The following is a 25,426-nucleotide window of genomic DNA, read 5'->3' on the forward strand; positions in this document are numbered from 1 at the left end:
CCACCCAGATGTCAAGCACAGATCACCTACAAAGGGCCTGGGCGATGGAGACCCTGCCTGGGTTCAGCTTCGGTCTGCCACTGGCTGAGTGACCTTGGCAAAGTAGCAGCTGCCAGTACAGCCCTGCCCACATCTCCTCCCTGTGCCCCCTACTCTCAACCTGAGGACTTTCCTGGAGCCGCTGGAAGTGCTGGGGAGTTAATGCCCCTGGACACAGCCCTCAACCAAGGACAGATGGGAGTGTGTGGATAAACAGCCAGCTCCCCACCTCGAGGCATGTGGTGTGCCTGGCTTTCTGAAGCTCCCAGCGGCTGAAGCAGCTGTTGCCTGCGCTGGCACTCTGTGTGATAACACCTCTATTGCTTCCTGCCCTTCCCCGCTCCCTTCCCCATTCTCCAAGCAGGACTTCCTGGGATCACCTCCTATTTCAATGAACTTCACTTGAATTCCGGTCTTGGGGAAACCCAAGCAGAGACAGCAAGTTACTTAACCTCTTGGGCTGGTCTCCGTTCCTCTGGATGGGAAGATTCTGTGAGTTAATAGAGATAAAACAGTTGCCAAGGATGCTTGGCAGGATGTTGATTTAATAAATGGTGGCGGGGGAGGGGAAAGAGATAAAGAACATTTATTTATACAAAACTCCGTCTCTTCCCATTCCACCCTCCTCAGCAAACACAAACACCCAGTGATGAAATAATTTTTGAGATGCACACAAACAAGCATTCCTCAACCTGAGGTGGGAGTTGATGATGTGTGGGTGATGTGCCTGGTGTTAGCGTCTTGGTCACCCCAGCTCGCTGGATCAGGAGGCCTGAGCCACACCTTCTGAAGCAGTGATGCCAGCAATGGCATCCCTGGGGGCACACGCCTGCCCCAAGGTTGCCAGGCATGCCTCTTCTCTGGGGATCCAATGCTTAACAGGAATCCCAGCCTTGAGTGGGAAGCTGGCCACAAGCTGTCACGTCTCAGAAATCACAATTTATCATGTCCTTGGTTAACTCCGCTTAATTAATCACCCCTCTGCAGCTCAGACCTTGCCCCCAGCGTCAACTTCTGTTGAATGAATAGACATCTCTGGGCAGATGACCACCCTTCCTGGACCTCAATTTCCCAAGGCCTCCCAAGTCAATTCCCCAGTTGGCTTGGTGAGTTTCTAGGCTCAGCATCCAATCTAGAGAGATGGTGGTAGCTACTCCAGAGTCTGGGCAAGAACTGGGTCAGAGTGACAGAATATGCCTTGAGTATGACAGGGACAGTCAGAGTGACAGAATATGCCTTGAGTATGACAGGGACAGTCTGCTCGTGCATCTGTGAACCGATGAAGTGGCCAACAGCTTGTGCACAAGCCAAGGTGCCCGGGGAATCTCCAGATGACTGCAGGTGCCTCTGTGGGCACAGCTGCCTGGAGCCCCCACTCCCATGGGAGGTGGTGAGCCGGGGCCAGCAAAGGGAGCTGGGGGCGTCCAGTCCCTGTAGACCCGGCGTCTGAGAACTTCACTCCAGAGTTCCCAGAGTCTTCTGGAACTCTGCCAGCCTGGCGGCCTTCCAGAGGCAGGCATTTCGCAGGCCTGATTAAGGCCCCATCTCCTCTGTAGACTTCAGCAAGGAGCAGGCACGCACCTAGGAAGCGTCCATGCACGTGGGCCCTGGAGAGAGCATGGCAGCCACTGTAGGAGCCTGGCCTGAGCTCTGGGCATGGCTGGGGGCATTGAACAGAGGGCACTTCCCCTCCTCTGAGACACCTAAGGGTGCTAGGGAGGCCGCAGAGAGGCTGGCCGCCAGTGGAGGCCCCTGGGGCAGGGAGTCTGGGGCTTTCAGCGGACTCAGCAGAGGCGAGGACCTGTCCCCACAGCAGCAGCCGCAGCAGGGGCTGGCCACAATTTGCGCCTTGCCAGCTTCCTCCTGGCCATGGCACTGCTTCAGGTGCCCGCACAGGTGGCAGGTGAGGGCTGAGTAGATGACGCCGTTGCCCAGGTCGTCCCTGAGAGGGTCTGTGGCCGGCACCGGGGCGAAGAGGGGTTTCTGTCCATTGTCTCCCTTGACAGCTGGCTCCAACTCAGGCCACTCTGAGTCCTGAGGACTGTGAGGGGGGTCCATGTCCAGGCCGAAAGTGAACAGGGGGACGGGAGTGGGGGAAGGGGTCCTGGGGCAGCCAGAAGCGAGGCTCTGGAAGGGTTTGTAGCCCCCTTCCCCGCTGCTGGGGTCAACCCCAGAAGTTGCAGGGCAGCTGTCACTGCTGGCGAGCAAGCTGGAGAAGGCCTTGTAGCCGGCCTCTTCAGAGGGCCCAAAGCCGGCCAGCCCGCTGTCCTGGGTGCCACCCTCCTTCACCGCCTGCACAAATTCCCGGTAGCCGCTGCTAGGGGCCGAGGCGGGGCCGGGGGCCGCCCTGTGCTGGAGGACCCTCTGACGCAGAATCTGTTCCCAGGTTTCTGGTTCCGGCTCGGGGGTGGTGGGGATGTTGGGGTCCACTTCCCCCAGGCATTCGGGCAGCTGTGGGTCCGAGTCAAGCTCTCCAGGGCCCGAGGACTGGCTCAGGAAGGTGCTGAAGCTGCGGTAAGCAGGGTTGTCTGAGATGACGGCGGGCATCTCTGGGAGAGGCAGGCTAGCTGGGTTCTGGGTTGGATTGGCCGGAGGACTTGACTCGGGGCTCAGAGGCTGTTCCTTGTCCTCAGATGATGCCTCCTGGGGCCCCACCCTTGGGAACTCGGCCCAGGGCCTCTGAGCATTTGCATTTTCTAAAGGGGGAAGAAGGCAGGACTCCACACCTTGTGGACTAAAGCCCCCAGTCTCATCTCTGAGAAGGTGCAGGAACAGGCTCTCTGTCAGCCGGGCCGCAATGTCCTCTCTGCCCTCCTGGAAGAGTCCCCCGCTGTTCTCAGGTGATGGGCAGAAGCTCCCTTTATCTTCCTCCACTTCCTCTTCTTCCTTCTCCACTTGGGCCTCAAACAGCTCCACGCACCGCACCACGCTGATGCTCTCTGGCCGGAGGATCGTCTTGCTGACCTCCACGGGGCACCATGCTACTTTCCCAGAACCCTGGGAAGGCCCATTTCTAGCAGCCTTAGAGAAGTCGTCATCCCTCTCCATGCCATGCTCCAGTAAACAGGGCAGGAGCTTGGCAAGACAAGTCTTCCAGTGTCTACAAAAACAAAGTTTAATCAGAGTTCACTTTCTCCTCTTGAAAAACTCCTATTCACCCTTCAAAGCCCAGCTCAAAATCACCCTGAACTGATGTTGAGACAAGCTGGGACCTGGGACCCTTTGCTGCACTGCTGCAATGCTTGGACTGGAACAAACCTCTCCTTGAGCAACAAAATATTAAGAAACTATATGGAAGTAAAAATAACTGTGTGCACGCTGCAGTTGGGGCAAACGATGGACAAAAGATACAAAAAGACCCCAAACCTCAACTGCCACTTTTGAAGAGCTGGGAGCAAAAACAGTGTCAGGAATAAAAGCAGGGTTCTGTGCATGCCCCCTGCACACCACACCACCAGAGAATCAGGCAAAACACCTATGCCATCTCTCCAGCCCAAGCCCTGGACACACCCCCGCCCTCACCCTGTATAATGAACCAATTCGCCCCTCCCTGGTAGTGAGCAAGGGAGTCTGTTACTTGTTCTCCACCCCTGCTCCCCACTGCAGCAGGGGCTCTAATAAAGCCCTGCCAGGATTTCTTGTCTGACCTCTAATCAACTCCCCACGTGGTGATAGTGGTAAAGAACCCTCCTGCCAGAGCAGGAGACATCAGAGATGTGGGTTCAATCCCTGTGTCAGAAAGATCCCCTGGAGGAGGGCAAGGCAACCCACTCCAGTATTCTTGCGTGGAGAGTCCCTTGGACAGAGGAGCCTGGTGGGCTACAGTTTAGTCCACAGGGTCGCAAAAAGTCGGACACAACTGAAGCAACTTAGCAAGCGTGCACGCACAGCTGCCTTGCTTGTTACCACCATCAGCCTTGCTCAGGACAGACTGGGCATCCCAAACGGGTTCACTGACCACCCCCCCAACCAATGAAACTCAGGGGGCTCAGTTGGCAGTTGACCTACTCAGGCCACCCCTCCCTCTGCCACCCCTCCAAACCCAGTGTCACAGGACAAGTGCTGAACACCCAGGAAGGAAAGGCAGACATCAAGGGGGGTGTGACTCCAGCCTCAAGATGGGGCCCCCCACCCTAATTCCAGCCCCTTAAAATCCTACGTAGGCTATAATCTAAGTTCATATACATACGGGCACTTGGCTGGTTCCTGGCCTCGAGACCGCTTCCTCCACAGTGACACCTAAAACATGGAGACAGCCAATGACACAGAGCAGAGAGGCCTTCCCACCCAGCCTGGCATCCAGCGATGCTCGGAGCCTGTTTGCCTTGAGGAGACTTGACATCATCACAACTTCTAAATTTGGGGATGATGTGTTATACAGCAAGAGCTAACTGATACGTAAGTGACCCTATGTGCTGTGATATTCACTTCCTGTGAATTGTCTCAGTGAATTCCAACATCAGCCCTGTTGTAACCACTACTAGGACCCACATGAAGGAACTGAGGCTCAGAGAAGTTGAGCAGCTTGTTAAGTCTACCCTGCAGATAAGCGACAGTGAGGGTTCAAAGCCAACTCCAGAGCCTGCCTCAGGGTCCCTGGAGAACGGAAGACGCACAGACCTTCTGTTCTAGACAGGACTTGTATCCCCCACTGCGTCCCTTCCTAGAGAACCCTGATGGTGCTCAGGCAAATGCCATGTGGCCACCGCCACTGGGGAAGCGGGCCGCACTCCTAGCTCAGGAGTGTCCATCTGGATGGTCCATTTGTGAGGAGTATTCCCACTCCTTATAGGGGAGTGGTTTATGAAAGAGGCTGTGATGTAATTCAAGTCATTGAGAATGGAGGGATTTGTTGGTCCTTCAGGGGCAGTTTCCTGCTCTTAAGAGGAAGAAATGGAAAACTTGTTCCCTCTTCAACTCCTTGTGACCTCCTGTCCTACATGGGACAGGTACCTCCCTAGGAGACGATATGCAGAGGACCTCAGAGACCTCAGAACAACAACAACAAAGCAGGAAATCCAATTCCAGAGGACCCCACCCCCTGAGCTGAAAGAACACTCATGGAAGCCAAAGGAAGGGGAGCCAAAGCCTCTAGCTGTTGACTCAACCTACCCTGAAATCTTCCTGACTGCCCATGTGCAACCAGCAAAGTCAAGAGATATCCCTAACACCCCACGTGTCTTGAAATGTGTTTCCCGATACACATGACCCAAAGCGTCCTCACCCGCCCCTTTTCCTACCTGAGAATCCTGGATGACAACAGCCACGAGGGGGCTGTGGGCTGGGTTGGGAATTTGGTCCCACCATTCTTTCTTAATCCTAAAAAAGAAAGGACAAGTTGTTGGTCCCTGAGAATCACTAACAGGTTGATGTTCTTCCCATAAAAAAGATTCATAGTCACCCAGACTTATTAGGGCTCAGAGATCATGCTGATAGATTTTTGGCTCCCTCACCCTCACCCCGTGAAACAGGTTCTTCCACCTGGGGGGCATTAGAGCTGGGTTCGGGTCCAGCACTTTGCTACCCAGAGTGGAGTTACTGATGCAGCCACCACCGCCCCAGAGGGAACAAGTCCCTGGGAATTAGGGGAGACCCAAGCGGCAGAGGGACTTCCCAGGTGGCGCAAGTAGTAAAGAATCTGCCTGCCAATGTAGGAGCCACAGGAGACGTGGGTTCAATCCTTGGGTTGGGAAGATCCCCTAGGGGAGGAAATGGCTAACCACTCCAGTATTCTTGCCGGGAGAGTCCCATGGACAGAGGAGACTGGTGGGCTACAGACTATGGGGTCACAGAGTCGGACGCGACTGAGCAGCTGAGCGCAACACACACAAGATGCAGAGAAAGAATCCTGGGTTTCCCCTTCAACAACCTTTCCTCCGGAGCAGCAGAGGACAAAGTGCCCAGAAGAAGTCTGGCATGGCCGGAGAGGCCGAGGGGTTCCTCCTCCCTTCCTGGATCAGGGCTGGGCAGGAATCTTCTCAGACTGCCTGTGGATTAGCCTCCACCCACTCCACTCAGTCAGTTACCTCCTATTTACTGAGCGCCTCCTAGGTATCACTCACTGTGCCAGGCTTCAGGGCACAAGACAGACAGAAACACCTGCCTTCACAGAACAGACCTTCTAGAAGACGGAGACAGACAAACAGATGCGGAAATGACTATATGACATCATTCATTCCTGACAAAAAGTGCCAGGAATAAAAATAAAGGCCATAAGGGACTAGAGAGGAATAAAGAGTGTGATCCAGGAAGGCCTCTCTGAGGAGGTGGCTTCCGAGAGGCGACTGAAGGTGGAGGAGGTGCAGGTCTCAGCAATGCCTGGGGAAAGGGCTTTCCAGGCAGGCAGCACAGCGAGTGCAAAGGACTGGAGGGAAGAACTTGCTTGGGTTGGGGGTTCGAAGAACAGCAAGGAGGTTGGAGAACTAAAATACAGAGAGTGGTGGGTGGAGAGGACAGATGATGGGGAAACTGAGGCTGAGAAGGGGAAAGACCAGCCTAGAGGGCTCAGAGGTATCAGCGACAGACGTGGAGAAGGGACCTTGCATTCCCTGCACACCTACTCTGCGCCTGGCAGACTGCAGATACTCACTCAGCATCAGCCCTCCACCATCACCCTTCCTTATGTGGTCAGTTTAGGCCCATTAGTCCCATTTCAGAGGTGGGGGGACTGAGGCTCTGAGACTCCACATTCCTAGGGCTCATGCTCATTGGAGACAAGGCTCCTTGCACCCAGGGCTCCGGAACTCCCTTAGGACTCTTGGGACTGATGAAATAGGGACCCAAGGCTGAACAGAGGTTCAGAAACTCGGTCATACAGTTACCAAGTGCCAAGGCCAGGATCCGAACCCAGGTCTCCTGATTCTGCAGGGCAATCGTCTAGAATTTCTGTCTATTACCACCTGCCTTCAAATGTCTGGGGCGTACCCTGGGTATGATCCATCTCCCTTCTGCCAAAGGAAGGCCCTGTCCCCAGCCAGCTCCATCCCACCGTCAGGCCATCACTCCTCAGAGGAACCCGCCCTGGCACCCCTGGAATATCCCCCAGCTCATCTTGGCCCGATTCCTTCAGTGCAAGGGTCACTATGGGAAACAGCCATGGTTACTTGCTGGCCTGGCATCTTCTGCCTCCCCAAGGACACAGGGTCTCCCTCTCCATTCAGTGCCTTGCACGTCATAGCTGCTCAGTAAGTATCTATCATTGAGCAACAGGGCTGCAAGCTGTCAGGTGAGAGGGGAGATTCCTGCCTACTCCACACTCCAGGGCGGCTGGAGCCCGGGACTCACTTGATGATGCTGATGTAGCAGGACACGCACACCGCCAGGACGATGACGCATGAGATGCCGACGCCCAGCTGGAGGCGCTGCTCCCAGGTCTCCCCGTAGTCTGGAAGCAGAGGGAAGCTGTGAGCCTTCGGGGCGCCACATCCAGCCTGGTCTCCATCTCCCAGAGAAGGAGCCCGGGGCTCCGGGACCCTCCAAGACGCTGCGTGCGCTGGCTGCCGCGGCAGCTCCTACTCCCCGCTCTGAGCCCCCGCCACCCTGGCCTCCTCGCTGTCCCCTGCTCTCCCAAAGCTCAGGGCCTGAACTTGCCTCTCTTTCCTGAAGCACTGAAGTCAAGTGCAGAGACTTGGAGTTCCGTGCCCTCAGTTCAAAGCCTGACTCTGTCAGAGACTTGCTGGCAACCCAGGACAAGAGGCTCACCCACTCTGTGCCTCAGTTTCCTCATCTGTACAATGGGGTTAATAACTACTTAACTCATTGTTGTGAGGCTTATACGATTTAATATACATGTGAAGCAGGGCCTGCAGAAACAAAGCAGTTTTCACAGAGCTGGACCCCTCTCCTTGTTCACTGCCAGGTCCAGAAAGTTCTCCCCCACCCCTTCTCTAATGTTACCTTCTCCCATCCCTTTTCCCTGCTTTATTTCCTTCCCGGACTTACTAGATCTAGATCTCATTTATATTTTTGTTTACTCGTTTATTTACTGTCTCCCTTTCCAAAATGTCAGTTCCACAGAAACAGGGATTCTTGTCTATTTTGTTCACCACTGATCCCTCAGCATCTAGCACTGGGCTAGTGTCTAATATGTAGTAGGAGCTCAAGAAATATTTGTGGAAATAATGAATGAGTGTCCAGCACATGGTATCTGTCCCACACAATCTATTTCCCTTCCCTTCTCCAGGTCAAAGGGGAAAATCCATTTGATAAAACTTTCCCAAGCACTTACTATGTGCCTGGTGCTATGCTGGACAATGGAGACACAGACACGGAGCAGGCACCACTCACAGGGGCTACAGCCCAGAGCTGGAGACAGACGGTCAAGAGGCGTCGATAGAACAGGATGAGCGATGCTGAGAGGGGCGTGATGGGTTGGGGTGGGGTACCTGCCATTATGCCTAGCACTTTGAAGAACTCTTCCTTCAATGAGCGTTCACAACAGCCCTTCCTTCTCCCCATTGTACAGATGATGCTTCGGGCAGCCTCCCCCACCCTACAGCTGTCTCCCTTTCTTCTTGGCCAGGCTGTGATGTGCCCACCCTGAGGTTTGGGCCAATCATGGGCCAAAACTACTCCCCTTTCCAGGCATTTGAGTTCCCTGCCTCCCTTGCAGTTGGGAGAGGCCATGTGACAGTCCTGGCTGATGAGATGCAAGGGGAAGTCCACCAGGACTGGAACGGTTTTTTCCAGTCCTGGTGGACTTTTCCAGTCCCGTGCACCTTCCTGATAAAAGGTGCACGGGATGTACTCCTTGCGGCAGCCTTCCATTCCCTTTGGGCCTGGGACATGAGGGTGTTTGCAGCAGACGGCCTGGGGCCAAGAGGTGACAGTAGATAAGGACAAAATGCTACCATGCTAGGGGTGGCAGAGGGAAAGACAAGACTCCGGAGTGACGTCACCGAGCAGCAGTATTCATTGGCTAAACCTCTTTTTTTTTTTCTTTCTTTTGGCCATGTAGTGCAGCTTGTGGGATCTTAGTTCCCTGACCAGGGATTGAACAAGGGCCCTCAGCAGTGGAAGCACAGAATCGTAAAGCCTGGACGGCTGGGGAATTCCCCTGTAAGGCTTCATTTTATGTGAGATGATTCAATATCTTTACTGAAAAAGTCACAAAGTGTTGTTTAGGGGAACGGAGTACCAGATGAGGGACTGTAATTCCCAGAACCCCTTGCAGCGATGTGTGGCCATGTGACCAGTTCCACCAATAGAACTTGAGAGGAAGTGATGTGTGTCACTTCTTGCTGAGGCTTTTAAGAAGCAGCTGTGGTCTCCCCGCTCTCATTCCCTTTCTGCTGGCTGGATTCAGATGATGGCAGGGCCCTAGAGCAGGGATTCTTCACTTGGGGACTTCCAACATGGTTGCCATTAGAATTTAGGGGTCTGGGAGCTTTGACGGGAAAGAAATGATAGCTTTATTTTCACTAACTTTTTTATATAATTTCATTTATTGATTTATTTATGGCTGTATTGGGTCTTCATTGCTGCACAGGCTTTTCTCTCGTGGCAGGGAGTGGGAGCTACTCTTTAGGTGCAGTGCACGGGCTTCTCCCTGCGGTGGCTTCTCTCGTCGTGGGGCACAGGCTCTAGGGTACGCAGACTTCAGTAGCTGCGGCTCCTAGGCTCTAGAGCTCAGGCTCAGTAGTTGTGGTGGAGGGGCTTAACTGCTCCATGGCATGTGGGATCTTCCCAGATCAGGGACTGAGCCTGTGTCTCCTGCATTGGTAAGCAGATTCTTTACCACTGAACCACGAGGGAAGCCTTCACTAACTTCTGAAACCTGGTGTTTCCTCCCATGAGGAATGGAGAGAGCAAGCTACAGTAATAGCAGCATCAGTCACTCAGGCCCCAACAGAAACCACAGGTATTCTCTTATCACCCGATGGCAGGAGTGCCATGAAATATCCTTTAAGCTCATCTACTTTGAAATGACCATACTTATGAGAACTACCACTAGATCCTATTTTTAATGTGTTATTAAAGAAGCCTATATTCTTAGATAGCAAATATATTTTAAAATCTTTTTATAATCACATTTCAATACAACTAGGTTTCCATTGAAATCCTCTGTACTTTATTTCATACATTTAAAAATATTCTGGCTTGTGGTTGTCAAGGGGGAAAGGGGTGTGGGGGGAGGGATGAACTGAGAGATTGGGACTGGCCATATGCACACTACTTTAAGTAAAAGAATTAATCAACAAGGACCTACTATATAGCACAGGGGACTATACTCAGTACTCACTAATAACCTATATGGGAAAAAGAACCTGAAAAAGAGTAGATATATGAGTATGTATAATTAATCACTTTGCTGTACACCTGAAACTAACATAATATTGTGAATCAACTATACTCTAAGAAATACTGAGATGAGGTCCACAGGCTTCACTGGACTGTCCATGAGGCAGAAAGGCTAAGAATCTTTGTCCTAGAAAATGATGGAGCCACAGGGAGGAAGACCAGCTAGCGATCAGCAAAGTTCATGTTGAACTGCTACCTGAGTGAGAAATCCAGTCCTATAGTGTTAAGCTGTGGAACTTGTGGGTTTGTTACTGTAACCTACCCCACACCCTGACTGGTATACCACATCAGTTGGAAATTGTGTTACTGCAGTTAGAGCCATCTTATGATATGGAAACCAGATATTGGGCTGGGGTAAGTGGCCACAGAATGAAAGTGGGGAGCAGAGATGCTAACTGCTGAGAGTTCCCTGGTTGCCTAGTGGTTAGGGCTCCAGGCTTTCAATAGAGTGACCCGAGTTCAATCACTGGACCCTCGTGGGGAAACTGAGATCCTGCAAGCTGCGACATAAGGCCCAAAAAAAAAGAAAAACCACACACACACACACACACTCACAAAACCCCCAAAAAACAGAGACAGAGAGAGATGCTAACGGCTCAGGACTCCCGGGAGGGCACTCACAGTTAAGCCACTTGGTGCTGGGGCTCCACTCGCTCCAGCTGCTGTTGTAGCTCTGAGCCCAGGCCTTCACCCGTGCGCTGTAGGAAGCTCCAGACTTCAGGGTGCTGGCCGCGACACGCAGGGTGGGCCCCATGTAGGTCACGTTATAGGTTCTGAACTGCTGGGAGAAAGGGAGCTGTCAGCGCATCTGCTTGGGGGGAGGGCAGAACCAGCTCCCTCCCGGGCTGCTGTCCTTCGCTGACCCCACAGTGCTGAAGAGCCACCAGCCTGGGTATTTGGTTACTCCTCCAACTCTAGGCCTCTGCCAGCTTCACGACAGTGACCAGAGTCAAGCAAGATGGGTCATAGAACCCGCTCTTTCCCTACCCCCGGCACCCCCTCATTGATTAGCCATTTGATGTTACTGAGGCAAGCTGATGAACCCTTCTGAGTTTTAGTTGCCTCATCTGTAAAATGAAGGTAAGAGTTCCTACTGCCACTTTCTGGCTATGTGACCTCGGATAAGTGACATAACCTCTCTGGGCCTTGATGTCTTCTTCTGCAAAATGGCGATAATAAAAGTGCCGTCCTCCCAGGGCTGTTGTGAGGATTAAGTGGGTTAATACAGGTCAGTACTTCAAGCTGGGTCAGGCATGCAGGGAGCACAAGAGTGATCTTTCTGAGCACAGACAGGGTCGCCGCATGCCTCTCTCTCCTTCAAGGGCCACTCTAGAGCCTCCCCAGTCAAGCCCAGAATCAATGGCCCATCATCTCAGCGCCCCCCAACCAAGCCCTTCAGTGAGAAAGAACTTCCAAGATCTGCTCTTAAGTGAAAAGGGCAGGATGAAGACTAGCACGTGTTGTCTGTTGGCTTTGATGTTAAAAACAGAAAGGGAGAAGTGATGGTGGCAGACCAGGCTCTGAGATGGCCCCACAAGCCTCACCTCATGTCACGTCCTTGGGTCCTACGGTCCCCTCTCCTCTCCTTGCCTGGGGCGGGGGATGGGGGGCACATGACTTATTCTGAACCAACAGAATATGGCAAAGATGATGAATATGTAGGGACCACACAGATGCGATTCCATTATGGAAGACTGTAACTCCAACCTGCCAGGAGACTCTGGCTTTGAAAAGGTCACCAGGGAAGGAACTGAGGGTGGCCTCCTGCCAAAGGCCAGCAAGAACCTGAGGCTTTCAGTTCAAAGCCCATGAGAAACTGAATGCTGCCCACGTCACAGGAGCTCAGAAGGAATCCCCCCGCCAACTCATGTGTGTGCACCCTTGAGAGACCCAGCTAAGCCATGCCCAGGCTCCTGACCCCCAGAAACTCTGGGGCAATAAATATGTGCTGTTCCAAGTAGTCGTGTTTGCAGTAATATTATAATGTTTGCTTGCTCAGTTGTGTCCAACTCTCTGAGCTCCTATGGACTGTAGCCCGCCAGGATCCTCTGTCAATGGGATTTTCCAGGCAAGAACACTGGAGTGGGTTGCCATGCCCTCCTCCAGGGGATCCTCCCAACCCAGGGATAGAACCTGCGTCTCTTACATCTCCTGCATTGGCAGGCGAGTTCTTTACCATTAGCGCCACACGGTCTGGTATAAAGTGAGCCGAGCGGAGGTTGTACACAAAAAGGAAGCAAAGTCCTAACAGCCTGCTGGAGAAACTGGAGGGCAGCTGGGATGGGGTGGAGGTGGCAGGAGGAGACCCAGGGCAGGGAGAGAAGGGCACTCTCACTGTTACTGTCCCTTTCTTTCTAAATTGCAATAAACAGGAAGCAGCAGCTGGAGCTGGTTCACAGAAGGAATCATACACTCTAGAGAGGAGCAGGGAATTGAGAAATATTTTTCTAAGAAACAAAAAAGAAATCGAGCTTCCAAGGAACTACTTGTGGTACATTTGGTTTTTTTTTTTTAACAAATGGGCCAGGTGTTCGGGAGGCTGTTCTGAGCAAAGGATCCCAGGCGAGGGGAAAATAGCATAGGCTCTGGAGTTTAAATCCTGGCTTCGAATGCCAGCTTGGCCATTTCCAGTGTTGGGACTCTAGGTGAGCCATTCCACCTCTCCAAGCCTCAATGCCCTCGTCACTAAAGGGAGAGACAAACACCTCTCCACCTGCAGGGCTTTCCCGGCCATTAGTCACAATACACATCATGCCTGGCACATAGTAGGCACTCAAGAAATGATCATGAACACGGCATTCACGGCCCTCGGTAGGCTTGAGGCCTCATTTTCTGCCTTTTCACTGTACACAGTCCCACAGCCTCATTATCCTCAGATACGCCATGAATTTTCATACCTCCAAGCCTTCTACCTGACCTATCCTCTCGCTAGAGAACTCCTATACATCCTTCAACGCCCAAGCCAAAAACTCCATTACAGAATTTTTTCCAGAAATCATCCAGGATAAGGAGTAGCTCCATCTCCTGAATTCCACAGTGAGTTTCTAATATTTTGAGAATTGATCCCACCAGTCTGAGCCACAGCTGGTGTCTGCAGTACTGTAGCAAACACAGCTGGACACCCACCCAGCATCCATACCATTGGGGTCAAGTACTCAAAGCTCTGGGTAGGTAAGCCTCTGTCTCCAGTTTCAGGGTTAATTCTCATTGGTCCAAACCAATCATGGCTATTTCATTCCCCAGCCTGTGATTGGTTAGAGAGGGGCATGTGACCATCTCTGGCCAATGACTAATGAGGGGAATTCTTGCCGGCCCAGTTTTGTCCTTGGGAAGAGAAAGATGGGGGAAGATGTCTCATTAGCTTCTGCCCCATCAACAAAAGAAGCTGGAAATGGAATTCTGAGGCCTGGGGCAACCCCGAGCACCTACATGACCACTAAGCCACAGCCCAGGCACACTGACTGATTCTGTCCACTGGCTGGAGTCTGGTGCCAGGTCCCAAACCCAGCTGCATTTCAGCCAGCCCAGTCTCTGTTCCCTGTTCCTCAGAACTTCCTTTGCAGAGCCACCCCTCCCTCATTCCCGGCCCATCTGGTCTGGGCGGGGTTGACCTGACCCGCTCCAGGGCAGGTAATGTAATCCCCCCCTGGCCAGTGTGAACACAGCCTCAGCATCCCCCTCCTGCCTACAGCCTGTGACAGGTTCAGAGATTGGCATGTGGTCCCAGGCCAGTAGCTGATCACTGACCCCAGGACTTTTACTGAGGCTATCTGGAGGGAAGAACTTTTCCCACCGTGGCTTTAAGGCCGGAGCTTCTATTGGGCATATTGGCCTCTATGTGAGCAAACAGCCTGCTTAAAAATGAGGCCAAGGGCTTCCTTGGTGGCTCAGTGGTAAGGAATTTGTCTGCCAATGCAGGAGACATGGGTTCGATCCCTGATCTGGGAAGATCCCACGTGCTGCAGAGCAATTAAGCCCATGGGCAACAACTACTGAGCCTGTGCTCTAGAGCCTGGGAAGCCACAACTACGAAAGCCTGAGAGTCCTAGAGCCTGTGTTCTGAAACGAGAGGCCACCGCAATGAGAAGCCCGGGCGCTACAACTAGAGAATAGCCCCCGCTCCCCACAACCAGAGAAAGCCTGGGCAGGAATGAAGACGCAGCACAGCCAAAAACAATAAATAAATGAAATTATTAAAGAAAAAAAATGAAGCCAGGGCTTCCCTGGTGGCTCAGTAGTAAAGAATTAGCCTGTCAGTGCAAAGGACAAGGATTCAATCCCTGGTCTGGGAAGATCCCACATGCCTGTGGAGCAACTAAGCCTAGGCACCACAACTACTGAGCCTGTGCTCTAGAGCCTGCGAGCCACAACTATGGAGCCCAAATGCTGCAACTACTGAAGCCCACACACCTGCAGCCTGTGCTCTGCAACAAGAGAAGCTATTGCACTGAGAAACTCGAGCACCGCAGCTCCAGAGTAGCCCCCACTCGCCGCAACTAGAGAAGGCCCGCTTGCAGCGACAAAGACCCAGCGCAGCCATAAATAAAAAAAACAAACAAAAAAATGAAGCCAACACAGAATAAGGCAGGACCAAATGATGGAGACTCCAGGATCCTGGATCCAACCGTGATGAGCAAACACATGACCTTCCTTTGGACCCCATAGGTGGTACCCTTTTCTGCCCTCCAGCCCATCCCCTGAGCTAAGCCTGCACAGTTCCAGGAATTGGAAGGCGATTTACTGACCAAACTGCCTCCTTCTTTGGCATCTATGTCAGCCCCCTCTTCCCAACTGCTCTGAGCCTCTCCAGTACGAGCCCGCTACCCTTCCTGTTCCTGCCCCACATCCTGGCCCAGTGCCAAGGAGGGAAACCACACCTGAGAGATGTAAATCAACACCCACCACCTCCCCAGCTTGGCCAGGAAGAGAGGAAGCAGGAACAGAGCTGATGTGGCAGCTTAAGACCTCTGGGCCCTCTCCGTGGCAGATAAGGTCAGGCCGGCCTGGCTTCCAGGACACGAGGCATGGTCCCCAGCAGACTCTCGATAGTTACAGACCAGGGTCCAGGAGGATGAGATGGGTGGGATTCTGAGGCTCGAGGCTCTCAGGGGAAAAGGAAGACGACGTTTATGACATTGTCATGCCAGCCAGGGGCGCCTGTCTGTGTCACCCACTTTGTGCTCTCCACAGCCCTGCGGGGTTGGGCACTCTTGTTAGCGCCAAGTTACAGATGGGGAAACCAAGGCAAGAGGAGGGTGAGCAAGAAACTCAAGATCATGCAGCAAGTGGCAGGGAAGGTATTGGAACCTGGCTCCACGGGGCGCCAGGGCCCCTGGCGTTCAGATGTCGTCCCTCCAATGTGAATATCTGAGGCGAGAACGTGAGTGGCTGACAATGGCCTCCACCCACCTGCACCTAAAATAGAGGGGGGCTCAGCCATCCATTGTATAGCCCTGAGATTATTCGATGGTTTCTTACATATCAACTCTCCCTGTTTTAAAAACGTCAATGCGTGCTGTGTGTGCGAAGTCGCTTCAGTCTTGTCCAACTCTTTGTGACCCTGTGGACTGTAGCCCACAAGGCTCCTCTGTCCATGGGATTCTCCAAACGAGAATGCTGGAGTGGGTTGCCGTGCCCTCCTCCAGGGGATCTTCGCCACCTAGGGACTGAACCCACGTCTCTTATGTCTCCTGCATTGGCAGGCAGGTTCTTTATCACTACTGCCACCTGGGAAGCCCCAGAATGTCAGTCAGTTCAGTTCAGTTCAGTCACTCAGTTGTGTCTGACTCTTTGAGACCCCATGGACTGCAGCAGGCCAGGCTTCCCTGTCCATCACCAACTCTCAGAGTTTACCCAAACTCATGTTCATTGAGTTGGTGATGCCATCTAACCATCTCATCCTCTGTCATCCCCTTCTCTTCCCGCCTTCAATCTTTCCCAGCATCAGGGTCTTTTCAAATGAGTCAGTTCTTCGTATCAGGTGGCCAAAGTGTTGGAGTTTCAGCTTCAGTGTTAGTCCTTCCAATGAATATTCAGGACTGATTTCCTTTAGGATGGACTGGTTGGATCTCCTTGGAGTCCAAGGGACTCTCAAGAGTCTTCTCCAATACCACAGTTCAAAAGCATCAATTCTTTGGCACTCAGCTTTCTTTATAGTCCAACTCTCACATCCATACATGATTACTGGAAAAACCATAGTTTTGACTAGGCAGACCTTTGTTGGCAAAGTAATGTCTCTGCTTTTTAATATGCTGTCTGGGTTGTCATAGCTTTTCTGCCAAGGAGCAAGCATCTTTTTATTTCATGGCTGCAGTCACCATCTGCAGTGATTTTGGAGCCCAAGAAAATAAAGTCTCTCACTGTTTCCATTGTTTCCCCATCTATTTGGCATGAAGATGGTACTGGATGCCATGATCTTAGTTTTCTGAATGTTGAGTTTTAAGCCAAATTTTTCACTCTCCTCTTTCACTTTCATCAAGAGACTCTTTAGTTCTTCTTTGCTTTCTGCCATAAGGGTGGTGTCATCTGCATACCTGAGGTTATTGATATTTCTCCCAGGAATCTTAATTCCAACTTGTGCTTCATCCAGCCCAGCATTTCACATGGTGTACTCTACATATAAGTTAAATAAGCAGGGTGACAATATACAGCCTTGATGTACTCCTTTCCTGATTTGGAACCAGTCTGTTGTTCCATGTCCAGTTCTAACTGTTGCTTCCTGACCTGCATACAGGTTTCTCAGGAGGCAGGTCGGGTGGTCTGGGATTCTCATCTCTTGAAGAATTTTCCACAGTTTGTCATGATCCACACAGTCAAAGGCTTTGGTGTAGTCAGTACAGCAGAAGTAGATGTTTTGCTGGAACTCTCTTGCTTTTTTGGTGATCCAACAGATGTTGGCCATTTGACCTCTGGTTCCAAATACATTCGTTTAAAAAGGAACATCACAAATAAAAAAAATTAAATAAAACAGAACCCCTCTGCCACTGCTGTGACTGGGGGCAAGTATCAAGATGCCATGGACATCTCATAAAGTAAATGCAATCCGAACCATGCAAAGGCATTAGATTATGGCTGTACATGTTTTCTGAGGGAAGGCTCTGAGCCTGCAGGCCCTTCTCTCTGTTACAAAGAAGCTCAGCTGACAAATTTCTAATTTATATTCATTCAAAACTTTGATAATAGTTCCATGTATTTTGGTATCTAGTATTACTGATAAAAGTCTAGAAAGTTTATTATTCATAGTGCTTTAAAAAAGTATTTGAATGAGGCTTGAAACTTCTAATCCAATTCTGAGGATTTAAATACTATGTTGTTAAAAAAAAAAGCAGGAAATTAACATGTGATACAGCATTATTAACTAAAGTACAGATTTAGTTCAAATGTCAAATAAATAAGTAAATAAATCTTCTTAAAAAAAAAAGCTCAGCTGAGAAGCAACTCTTGACAGTCAGTGTCAGGAGGGAGTGACCATCTCGCCCTGAGATTCAGTCATTTAAGTGTGTTTAGAGGTATCTCGAAGAGTCGGACGTGACTGAGCGACTTCACTTTCACTTTTCACTTTCATGCATTGGAGAAGGAAATGGCAACCCACTCCAGTGTTCCTGCCTGGAGAATCCCAGGGACGGCGGAGCCTGGTGGGCTGCCATCTATGGGATCACACAGAGTCGGACACGACTGAAGAGACTTAGCAGCAACAGCAGAGGTATCGCCTAAAATCTCACGTGCCCCACCCCTGGGAAACAGATGTGGTCCACAGTTCTTCCTTTATAGATGAGGAGCCATGTCTGAAAATAAACTCCCTGTCTGCACACTGGGAACCAGGGGCCTGGAGAGGTGGAAAGACTGGTCCCTGAACAGAGCTATGACCAGCCACGTCCAGGTGGGGGTTGCTCTCCCCATCTCACACCCCAGAGTCTGAGTCTCCACCCACCCAAGTCCCAAGTGGTCACAGAGAAACCCCGAGGGGCACCCACTCACATCCGTGGGGTCATTTTCATTTGAGATGTTGACCAGGTAGGTGAGCTCGGAGTACAGGAGGTTCTCAGAAGGGTACGGGTTGTTCCACGTCAGCAGCCACGTGTGGGAGATGTCGGCGTGAACCGTGAGGTTTCTGGGGGCCGGTGGTTTCACTGTGGAGAAGGAGTGGCTGGTGAGGGGCTGGCTGGGGCGACGGGAGGAGGTGGGCCCATGCAGGCACGTAGACAGTTTAGATTCTCAGTCACCACCACCTCCGCAGCACATCAATGGGAAACCACATCGATTTAGTCATAACAGAGAATTACAACCATATACCCGATTCTCATGTTGCTAAAATCCTACTGAGCACTGATTATTCTTCTTGTTTAGGTGTTAAGTCATGTCAGACTCTTTTTGCTACCCCATGGACTGTAGCCCACCAGGCTCCACTGTTCATGGGATTTCCCAGGCAAGAATACTGAAGTGAGTTGCCATTGCCTTTTCCAGAATATCTTCCCTACCCGGGGATCGAACCTGAGCTTCCTGTACTGGCCGGCAGGTTCTTTACCACTGAGCCACCAGGGAAGTCCACTGAGCACTTCAGTGGTAATTAACTATCTTTTCACAGTGAATTTAAAATGGATAAGCCAAGTAACCCGAACTCTGGCTTTTCCACTTTGATCCTTCATACTTCTGGCCACATCTGTGTATTGTATTATTTACTAAGCATTTTTCTTTATTTTGATTCATGTGTTTTAAAACTTCATCTCTTAAAATGATCATACCCACGAGATCACAGGTACATAATGAGCATTAAAACTGGCTCAGTCATGTCCAACTCATTTCGACCCCATGGACTATAACAGTCCATGGAATTCTCCAGGCCAGAATACTGGAGCGGGTAGTCTTTCCCTTCTCCAGGGGATCTTCCCAACCCAGGGATCAAACCCAGGTCTCTCACATTACAGGTGGATTCTTTACCAGCTGAGCCACAAGCGAAGCCCAAGAATACTAGAGTGGGTAGCCTATCCCTTCTCCAGTGGATCTTCCTGACCCAGAAATTGAACTGGGATCTCCTGCATTGCAGGTGGATTCTTAAGCAATTGAGCTATCAGAGGAGCCCCTAAAATCAATATGCATGTGTAAAAATTATTTTAATTGACAGATTCATTCATAGGTCAATTTAAATCACCCCTGCCCCACCCTGGATATGAGAAATCCCTTCAGGAACTGCTGATGTGGTGGCAAAGACTGTGTGCTCTGTGAGAATACTGCCTCTACCATTTAATAGCTGTGTGACCTTAGGCAGGTTACTTGCCTTCTCTGAACTATGTACTTTTTTTCTTCTCAATTGCAAAATAGGGGTAATAACTGTCTTTGAGAAACCAAGGCTCAGAGAGGTAACACGGCTTGCCCAAGGTCACACAGGAATAAATGGTGTTTTAAACTCCTGTTACTACACTCCAGCATGCTCTCCAGGGATTCCTGTGGGAACTCTGGGTATCAGGATAAGGGCAGCCTCCCATGGTCTACACTGTCTAAAGAAGCAGCAGCTGAATAGTCGACAGAGGGTGGAAGGATGGTTCCCCATTCAGTTTCTGACCTGCAGCAAGCATGCCTTCCACCAAACATACCTCATTCAACACGTTCATCTGGGCACTTAAATTCTGAAGGTTGAAATATCTGAACTCAACGGGGCCTGATGTACTCTTGAGCCCAACTCCATTTCAAAGATGGGAAGACTGAGGCCAAGAAAGGGGCACGAACCCCTTCGGGTTTGAGAAAAGCTAGGAGGCTGCTTGGATGGCCCTCTCCCCGGAATGAAGCCTGCCCAGCACACTGCAGGAACACCTGCAGTCCCGCCCCACCCCTCCGCCCCTCCGCCCCGAGCCCCGCCCCACCCCACTCACCATGCTCGCTGGGCTTGAAGGAGCTGTTCCACAGTAGCTGCTTCCCGGCCCACAGGTCCAGCTGGTAGACGTCTTGTCTGACTGGGTTCTCTATCAGCAGATGGCATACGCACACCGTGCCCCCCATACCTGCTCTGTTCTCGGGGACACATGTGTGGTTTCTGCAAACACAGATGTTGCATTAGGCTGGGCATATGACTCACCGGCGTCCCTGGGACATGCCTCAAGAAACCACAGGCCCTTCCAGCTTCCTGGTCACCCTGCCTTAAGGACCAGATCTGGGGACCTGGGATCACAGTAGCCGGGGTGTGGTGGGGACAATGGCCTGGGACCACCTCCCTGCTGCCCACAGCTCCTCATCACATCCACCGTGGACTTTTGTCCACCCCCGTCCCCAGGCTTGGACCCTGAAAGCCAGTGAAGGGGAAGAACTCATGGCATGAAAGAATTGGTAACGACATGTGTGTGTCCTAGCGCCTCTCCGGTCGCACAGTCTAGCCTGGGCACATGCCCTGTGCCCCACAGCCTAATCCTAATGTGTCACCCAAAATAGCCAACCCCACATCTCATGGGCTAGGCCAGCAGCTGGCAAATGTTTTCTGTACTGGACCAGATACTAAATATTTGTGGCTTTGCAGGACATACCCTTTCTGTCCCAACTACACAACTCTGCTGATACAGCACAAAAAAGCCCCAGCCATAGACAATACATTAACAAATGGGCATGGATGTGTGTCAATAAAACTTTATTTAAAAAACATGGGTGGTGGGCCAGATGTGACCCATGGGGCAGTTTGCAGATCCCCAGTCTAAGCCAATGTGCATACAGGAGCACAGTTGGTAGCCTAAACTGGGGAGCCACCTTGGGTGTACTCAGTAGCCCACACAGGGTATGCTGTATATCCCATTGTGCTCCATAACTGTATGTCTTGTGTACTAGGTCATGTCCTGGGTACCACGTGCAACAACAGCTAGCCCTGTGTACCATGGGATATCCCAGTGAACCAGTGAACTGGAAAAACATTCCAAGTTCCATGGTCCACCAATCATTGCAGTGAGCTCTATCACTAACACTGCACCCCTAAACAATGGTCTAGCCTGGAAGTTCTCAAAGTGTGGTCTGGGGTTCCACTGGGTCTAACAGTTTTCATAGTAATACTCTGACATCAGCCGTCATTTCCACTGTTTTTCTCTCACAAGCTTAGGGTGGAATTTTCCAGAGGCTACATGATCTGTGGCCATGTTGTTGCTCTGACAGCCTGTTGAATGTGAACTTGTTGGCTCTTGTGATTTAAATTTTCTGTTTTAATTTCTAATACAGAAAATATCAATAGATGTAAGTTACCCAGGCTATATCTATTGGAAGGACTGATGATGAAGCTGAAGCTCCAATACTTTGGCCACATGATACAAAGGGCCAACTCAGTGGAAAAGACCCGGATGCTGGGTCTCTTCCTGAGGGCAGGAAGAGAAGGGGGTGACAGAGGATGAGATGGTTGGATGGCATCACTGACTCAATGGACATGAGTTTGAGCAAACTCCGGGAGATAACGAAGGACAGGGAAGCTTGATGTGCTGCAGTCCATGGGGGGTTGCAAAGTGTCGGACATGACTTAGTGACTGAATAGCAACAACAGCTGATGTCAGACTAAAGCTTTTAGGGTCCCCACTAATTCTTAAGCGTTCAAGAGAATCCTGAGACAAAAATGTTTGATAACCTCTGATCTAGTCCAGAATTCCACCACATCCACCTGCCAGGTGCCTTGGTGACACTGAGCCTGGAGCACCACAATGCACTCATTGCCTCTTACCCTGCACCCCAGGGCACCTCATCTCTACGGTGCCCAGTCAAGCCCCCAAGAGCTGAATTTAGCACATGCATTCCAGGGTATCACCTAGGCCAGGTGAACTCCAAGGCAAACCCTCCCCAACGCCCAGCTCCAGCCCAGGCTTACTCAGAGTAGTAAAAATTCAGCTGGTAGGACAGGTGGAGCTTGGCTCTGCAGTTGGTGGGCTCGGCCATCTCCCACTCACAGGTGGAGTTGCTGATGTAGTCCGAGAAGCAGGTGGGATACTGAAGGACCCTCATGCTCCCTGGGGAGACACAGGAGCCCTCTGAGCAACTGGAGCCCGACGACCAAGAGGGATGAGTCAGAAACCAGCCCACACAGGACCAAGGGGCCCATCGCACAACAATGAAACCACTGTCCCAGGCACAGTCCCTACAGAGCGGGGGCCAGGACCGGGCTCTGGGAGTTTCCCAGCTAGCTCTGGGATGATGCCTGCAGCTGAAGAAATACCCTCTGGGACAGGGTCCATCAGCGGGGACAGATCAAATGCACTTTTATCATATGCAAACTCAATGACCTGCCCGTGGCTGAATTAAAGGAAAAACATGTCAGTCTGGGGATTGCTACCCCACCACCACAGGCATCTGTCCCATGGTATGGGTTGGGGGAGGCACTATTTTCCACTGACTTGCTCCCTGCCCCCCATCTATTCCCCAGCCCTCTCTGTGTTCAGGAGGCTGACCCTCATGGCCTTGTCATCCAGACGCCTTGTCCTCTGGCTTGGGCCAATGCTGAGGGACCGGATAAGAGGCTTGGGGGACTTCTTCCAGCGAGTTTGTTGGCAGAGCTGGAATCTGAACCCAGCCAGATGAATGCTGGGTTTGCCAAATCATCAGGGAGCTATTGCCCTGCTCTGGGTGGCCATACCTGGCCACCAGGTGCCTTCCGGCTCCCACGCTCAGTACCAGGCCCCTCCCAGCTCACATCAACTTGCGTTTGTTGGCTGGATAAAGGAGTTACCACATTAAGGAGAATCTTGCTGTTGTTTAGTCGCTAAGTCATGTCAGACTTTCTTGCGACCCCACAGACTGTAGCCCACCAGGCTTCTCTGTGCTTGGGATTTCCCAGGCAAGAATACTAGAGTGGGTTGCCATTTCCTCCTCCAGGGGATCTTTCCAACCCAGGGATCAAACCCGTATCTTCTGCACTGGCAGGTGGATTCTTTAACACTGAGCCACCAGGGAAGCCCAAGGAGAGTCTAAATGTCTAATAAATACCCCACACTCACCTCATGTCCAAAACTCCTGATTCCCCGCCCGCTCCAAATATCCTCTGCATCTCATCAATGACAACTGTGTCCCTCCCAGTCACTCAGGTTAGAAATACTGGAGTCATTCTTGCTACCTCTGTCTCTCTCACCTCAATTCCAATCTGCCTTCAAATCTACCTTCAGATGGATCCAAATGCCAATGCCCGCCCCCTCTGCTCTGCCGGTCCCAGCCCCACATGTCTCACAGTGCCTCCTCCCTGCCTCCCAGCTCCCACCCTGCTCGGGCCCCCTCTTACTTAGTTGTCTCCACCTCTTCCCTCCTCCTGCTCACTGACTCCCCTATGTCTGCCTCGTTTGGTCTCTCCAACACTCCAGGCAGGCTCTGGGCTCCGGGCCACCACTGAGAACACTCCTAACCTGGACGTGTGCCCGGCTCCCCATTTCCTTCAAATTTTTGCTCCACTGCAACTCCTGGCAATTTATTTTACTTTTTAATTTTTAAATTGAAGGACAATTGCTTTACAGAATTTTGTGGTTTTCTGTCATACATCAAAAAGAATCAACCATGGGTATACCCATGTCCCCTCCCTTCCTGAACCTCCCTTCTGTCTTCAAATCACAGTCCTCCCCCTCCAGCCAGCATTTCGAGTCCTCCCTCATCTGCCCTATTTTGTCTCTTGCCATCACCTTCTGAATGAATTTGAGCAAAACTCTGGGAGACAGTGGAGCCTGGCATGCTGCAGTCCCTTGGGTTGCAAAGTCAGACACAACTTAGCGACTGAACAACAACAGCAGCACCTTCTAAGGTAGCCTTTCCCATCTCCAGGGGATCGTCCCAACCCAGGGATAGAACCTGGGTATTGCAGGCAGACTCTTAATACTAAAGTGGGTAGCCTATCCCTTCTCCTGTGGATCTTCCTGACCCAGGAATCGAACTGGGGTCTCCTGCATTGCGGGTGGATTATTTACCAGCTGAGCTATCAGGGAAGCCCCTAAGGATCTTTAGAATCTCCTTAATATTAGAAGCATTTGTCATCAGCTGTCCCCGTCCACTATCATGCAGTCTCCTCAAATCTTTGTGTTGTTCTCTGATTATCCTGGGGGCCTGGTGCGGAAACAATCCAAAGGTCTGCTGAATGAAGGAAGGAACAGATGAATGATGGGAGGGCTGGGGGGTGACTTACCAGAGCCGGCCACCCACAACAGGATCAGGCAGCTCACTGGGAACATGAGTAAAGAGAGAAGCCGCCCCATCGAGAGATCCTACGGTGCCTGCTGGGAGCAAGTAATCGGGTTAGCGGTTTAGCACTGACTCGTGATCTCCCAGCCCCATCAACCCGAGGGCAGCTTTCAGAGCTTACCTCCCTCCAGACATGACCCTCCCCTGGCCAGCAACAAGCCTTCCACACCCCTCAGAGCTCTGCCTACAACCACTAAACACAACACACCCGCACAAAGCCCAGAGTCAGAGCCACAGAACACCTGTCCCAAGAGATGCTTCTTAAAAGAAACCCCATTATCTGTTAAGTTTGAGCAAACCCCTTAGACTTCTGCAAATTCATAATACACATTAACATGTAAAAGTTCTGTTAAGTCTCACAGTAAAGGAATCTATCTTTCTTCATTTAACCCAAGGCTTACAAAATTTATTTCCAGACCTAACCTTCATTTATGTCTGTGTGTGTGTGTGTGAAAACCCCAATTAAGCTCTGGAGCAGTTTACAGTTCCTTGAAATATACTTTGGAAGTGCCAATCTTTAGTGTTCTTGCCTGGAGAATCCCAGGGACAGAGGAGCCTGGTGGGCTTCCGTCTATGGGGTCGCACAGAGTCGGACACGACTGATGCGACTTAGCAGCAGCAGCAGCAACAGAGCTGGTTAAATAAATGATGGTACCCATGCCAGGAAGGATTGTGTGCTGTGCTTAGTCACTCAATCGTGTCCGACTCTTTTGCGACCCCACAGACTGTAGCCTACCAGGCTCCTCTGTCCATGGGATTTCCCAGGCAAGAATACTGGAGTGGGTTGCCTTTTTCTTCTCCAGGGGATCTTCCTGACCCAGGGATTGAACTTGCTTCTGTGTCTCCTGAATTGTAGGTGGATTCTTTACCCACTGAGCCATCAGGGAAGTCCCCATGAAGTATTAGGCAGCCACTGAAAATG

General features: G+C 51.4%; 1 protein-coding gene across 13 annotated transcripts in view; it reads right to left on the bottom strand.

Annotated features, from left to right (window-relative positions):
- Positions 1 to 564: 564 nt before the first annotated feature.
- IL4R (interleukin 4 receptor) overlaps positions 565 to 25,426 on the bottom strand; it is a 49,988-nt gene continuing 25,126 nt past the window's right edge. For 4 of the 13 annotated variants that reach the window (XM_044935913.2, XM_044935912.2, XM_044935917.2 and 1 more), the window contains 10 exons: positions 24,449 to 24,536; positions 22,160 to 22,298; positions 20,205 to 20,365; positions 18,316 to 18,467; positions 15,646 to 15,753; positions 10,960 to 11,119; positions 7,324 to 7,423; positions 5,280 to 5,358; positions 4,229 to 4,278; positions 565 to 3,139 (listed from right to left, as the gene is read on the bottom strand). In XM_044935913.2, the coding sequence (XP_044791848.2) occupies positions 1,621 to 3,139; positions 4,229 to 4,278; positions 5,280 to 5,358; positions 7,324 to 7,423; positions 10,960 to 11,119; positions 15,646 to 15,753; positions 18,316 to 18,467; positions 20,205 to 20,365; positions 22,160 to 22,298; positions 24,449 to 24,518 (2,538 nt within the window). In that variant the 5' untranslated portion in view covers positions 24,519 to 24,536 and the 3' untranslated portion in view covers positions 565 to 1,620. The other 9 variants (XM_044935915.2, XM_044935911.2, XM_044935918.2 and 6 more) reach the window with 6 other exon arrangements.

Source organism: Bubalus bubalis, chromosome 24 (assembly GCF_019923935.1).
Source record: "Bubalus bubalis isolate 160015118507 breed Murrah chromosome 24, NDDB_SH_1, whole genome shotgun sequence".
NCBI lineage: Eukaryota > Metazoa > Chordata > Mammalia > Artiodactyla > Bovidae > Bubalus > Bubalus bubalis.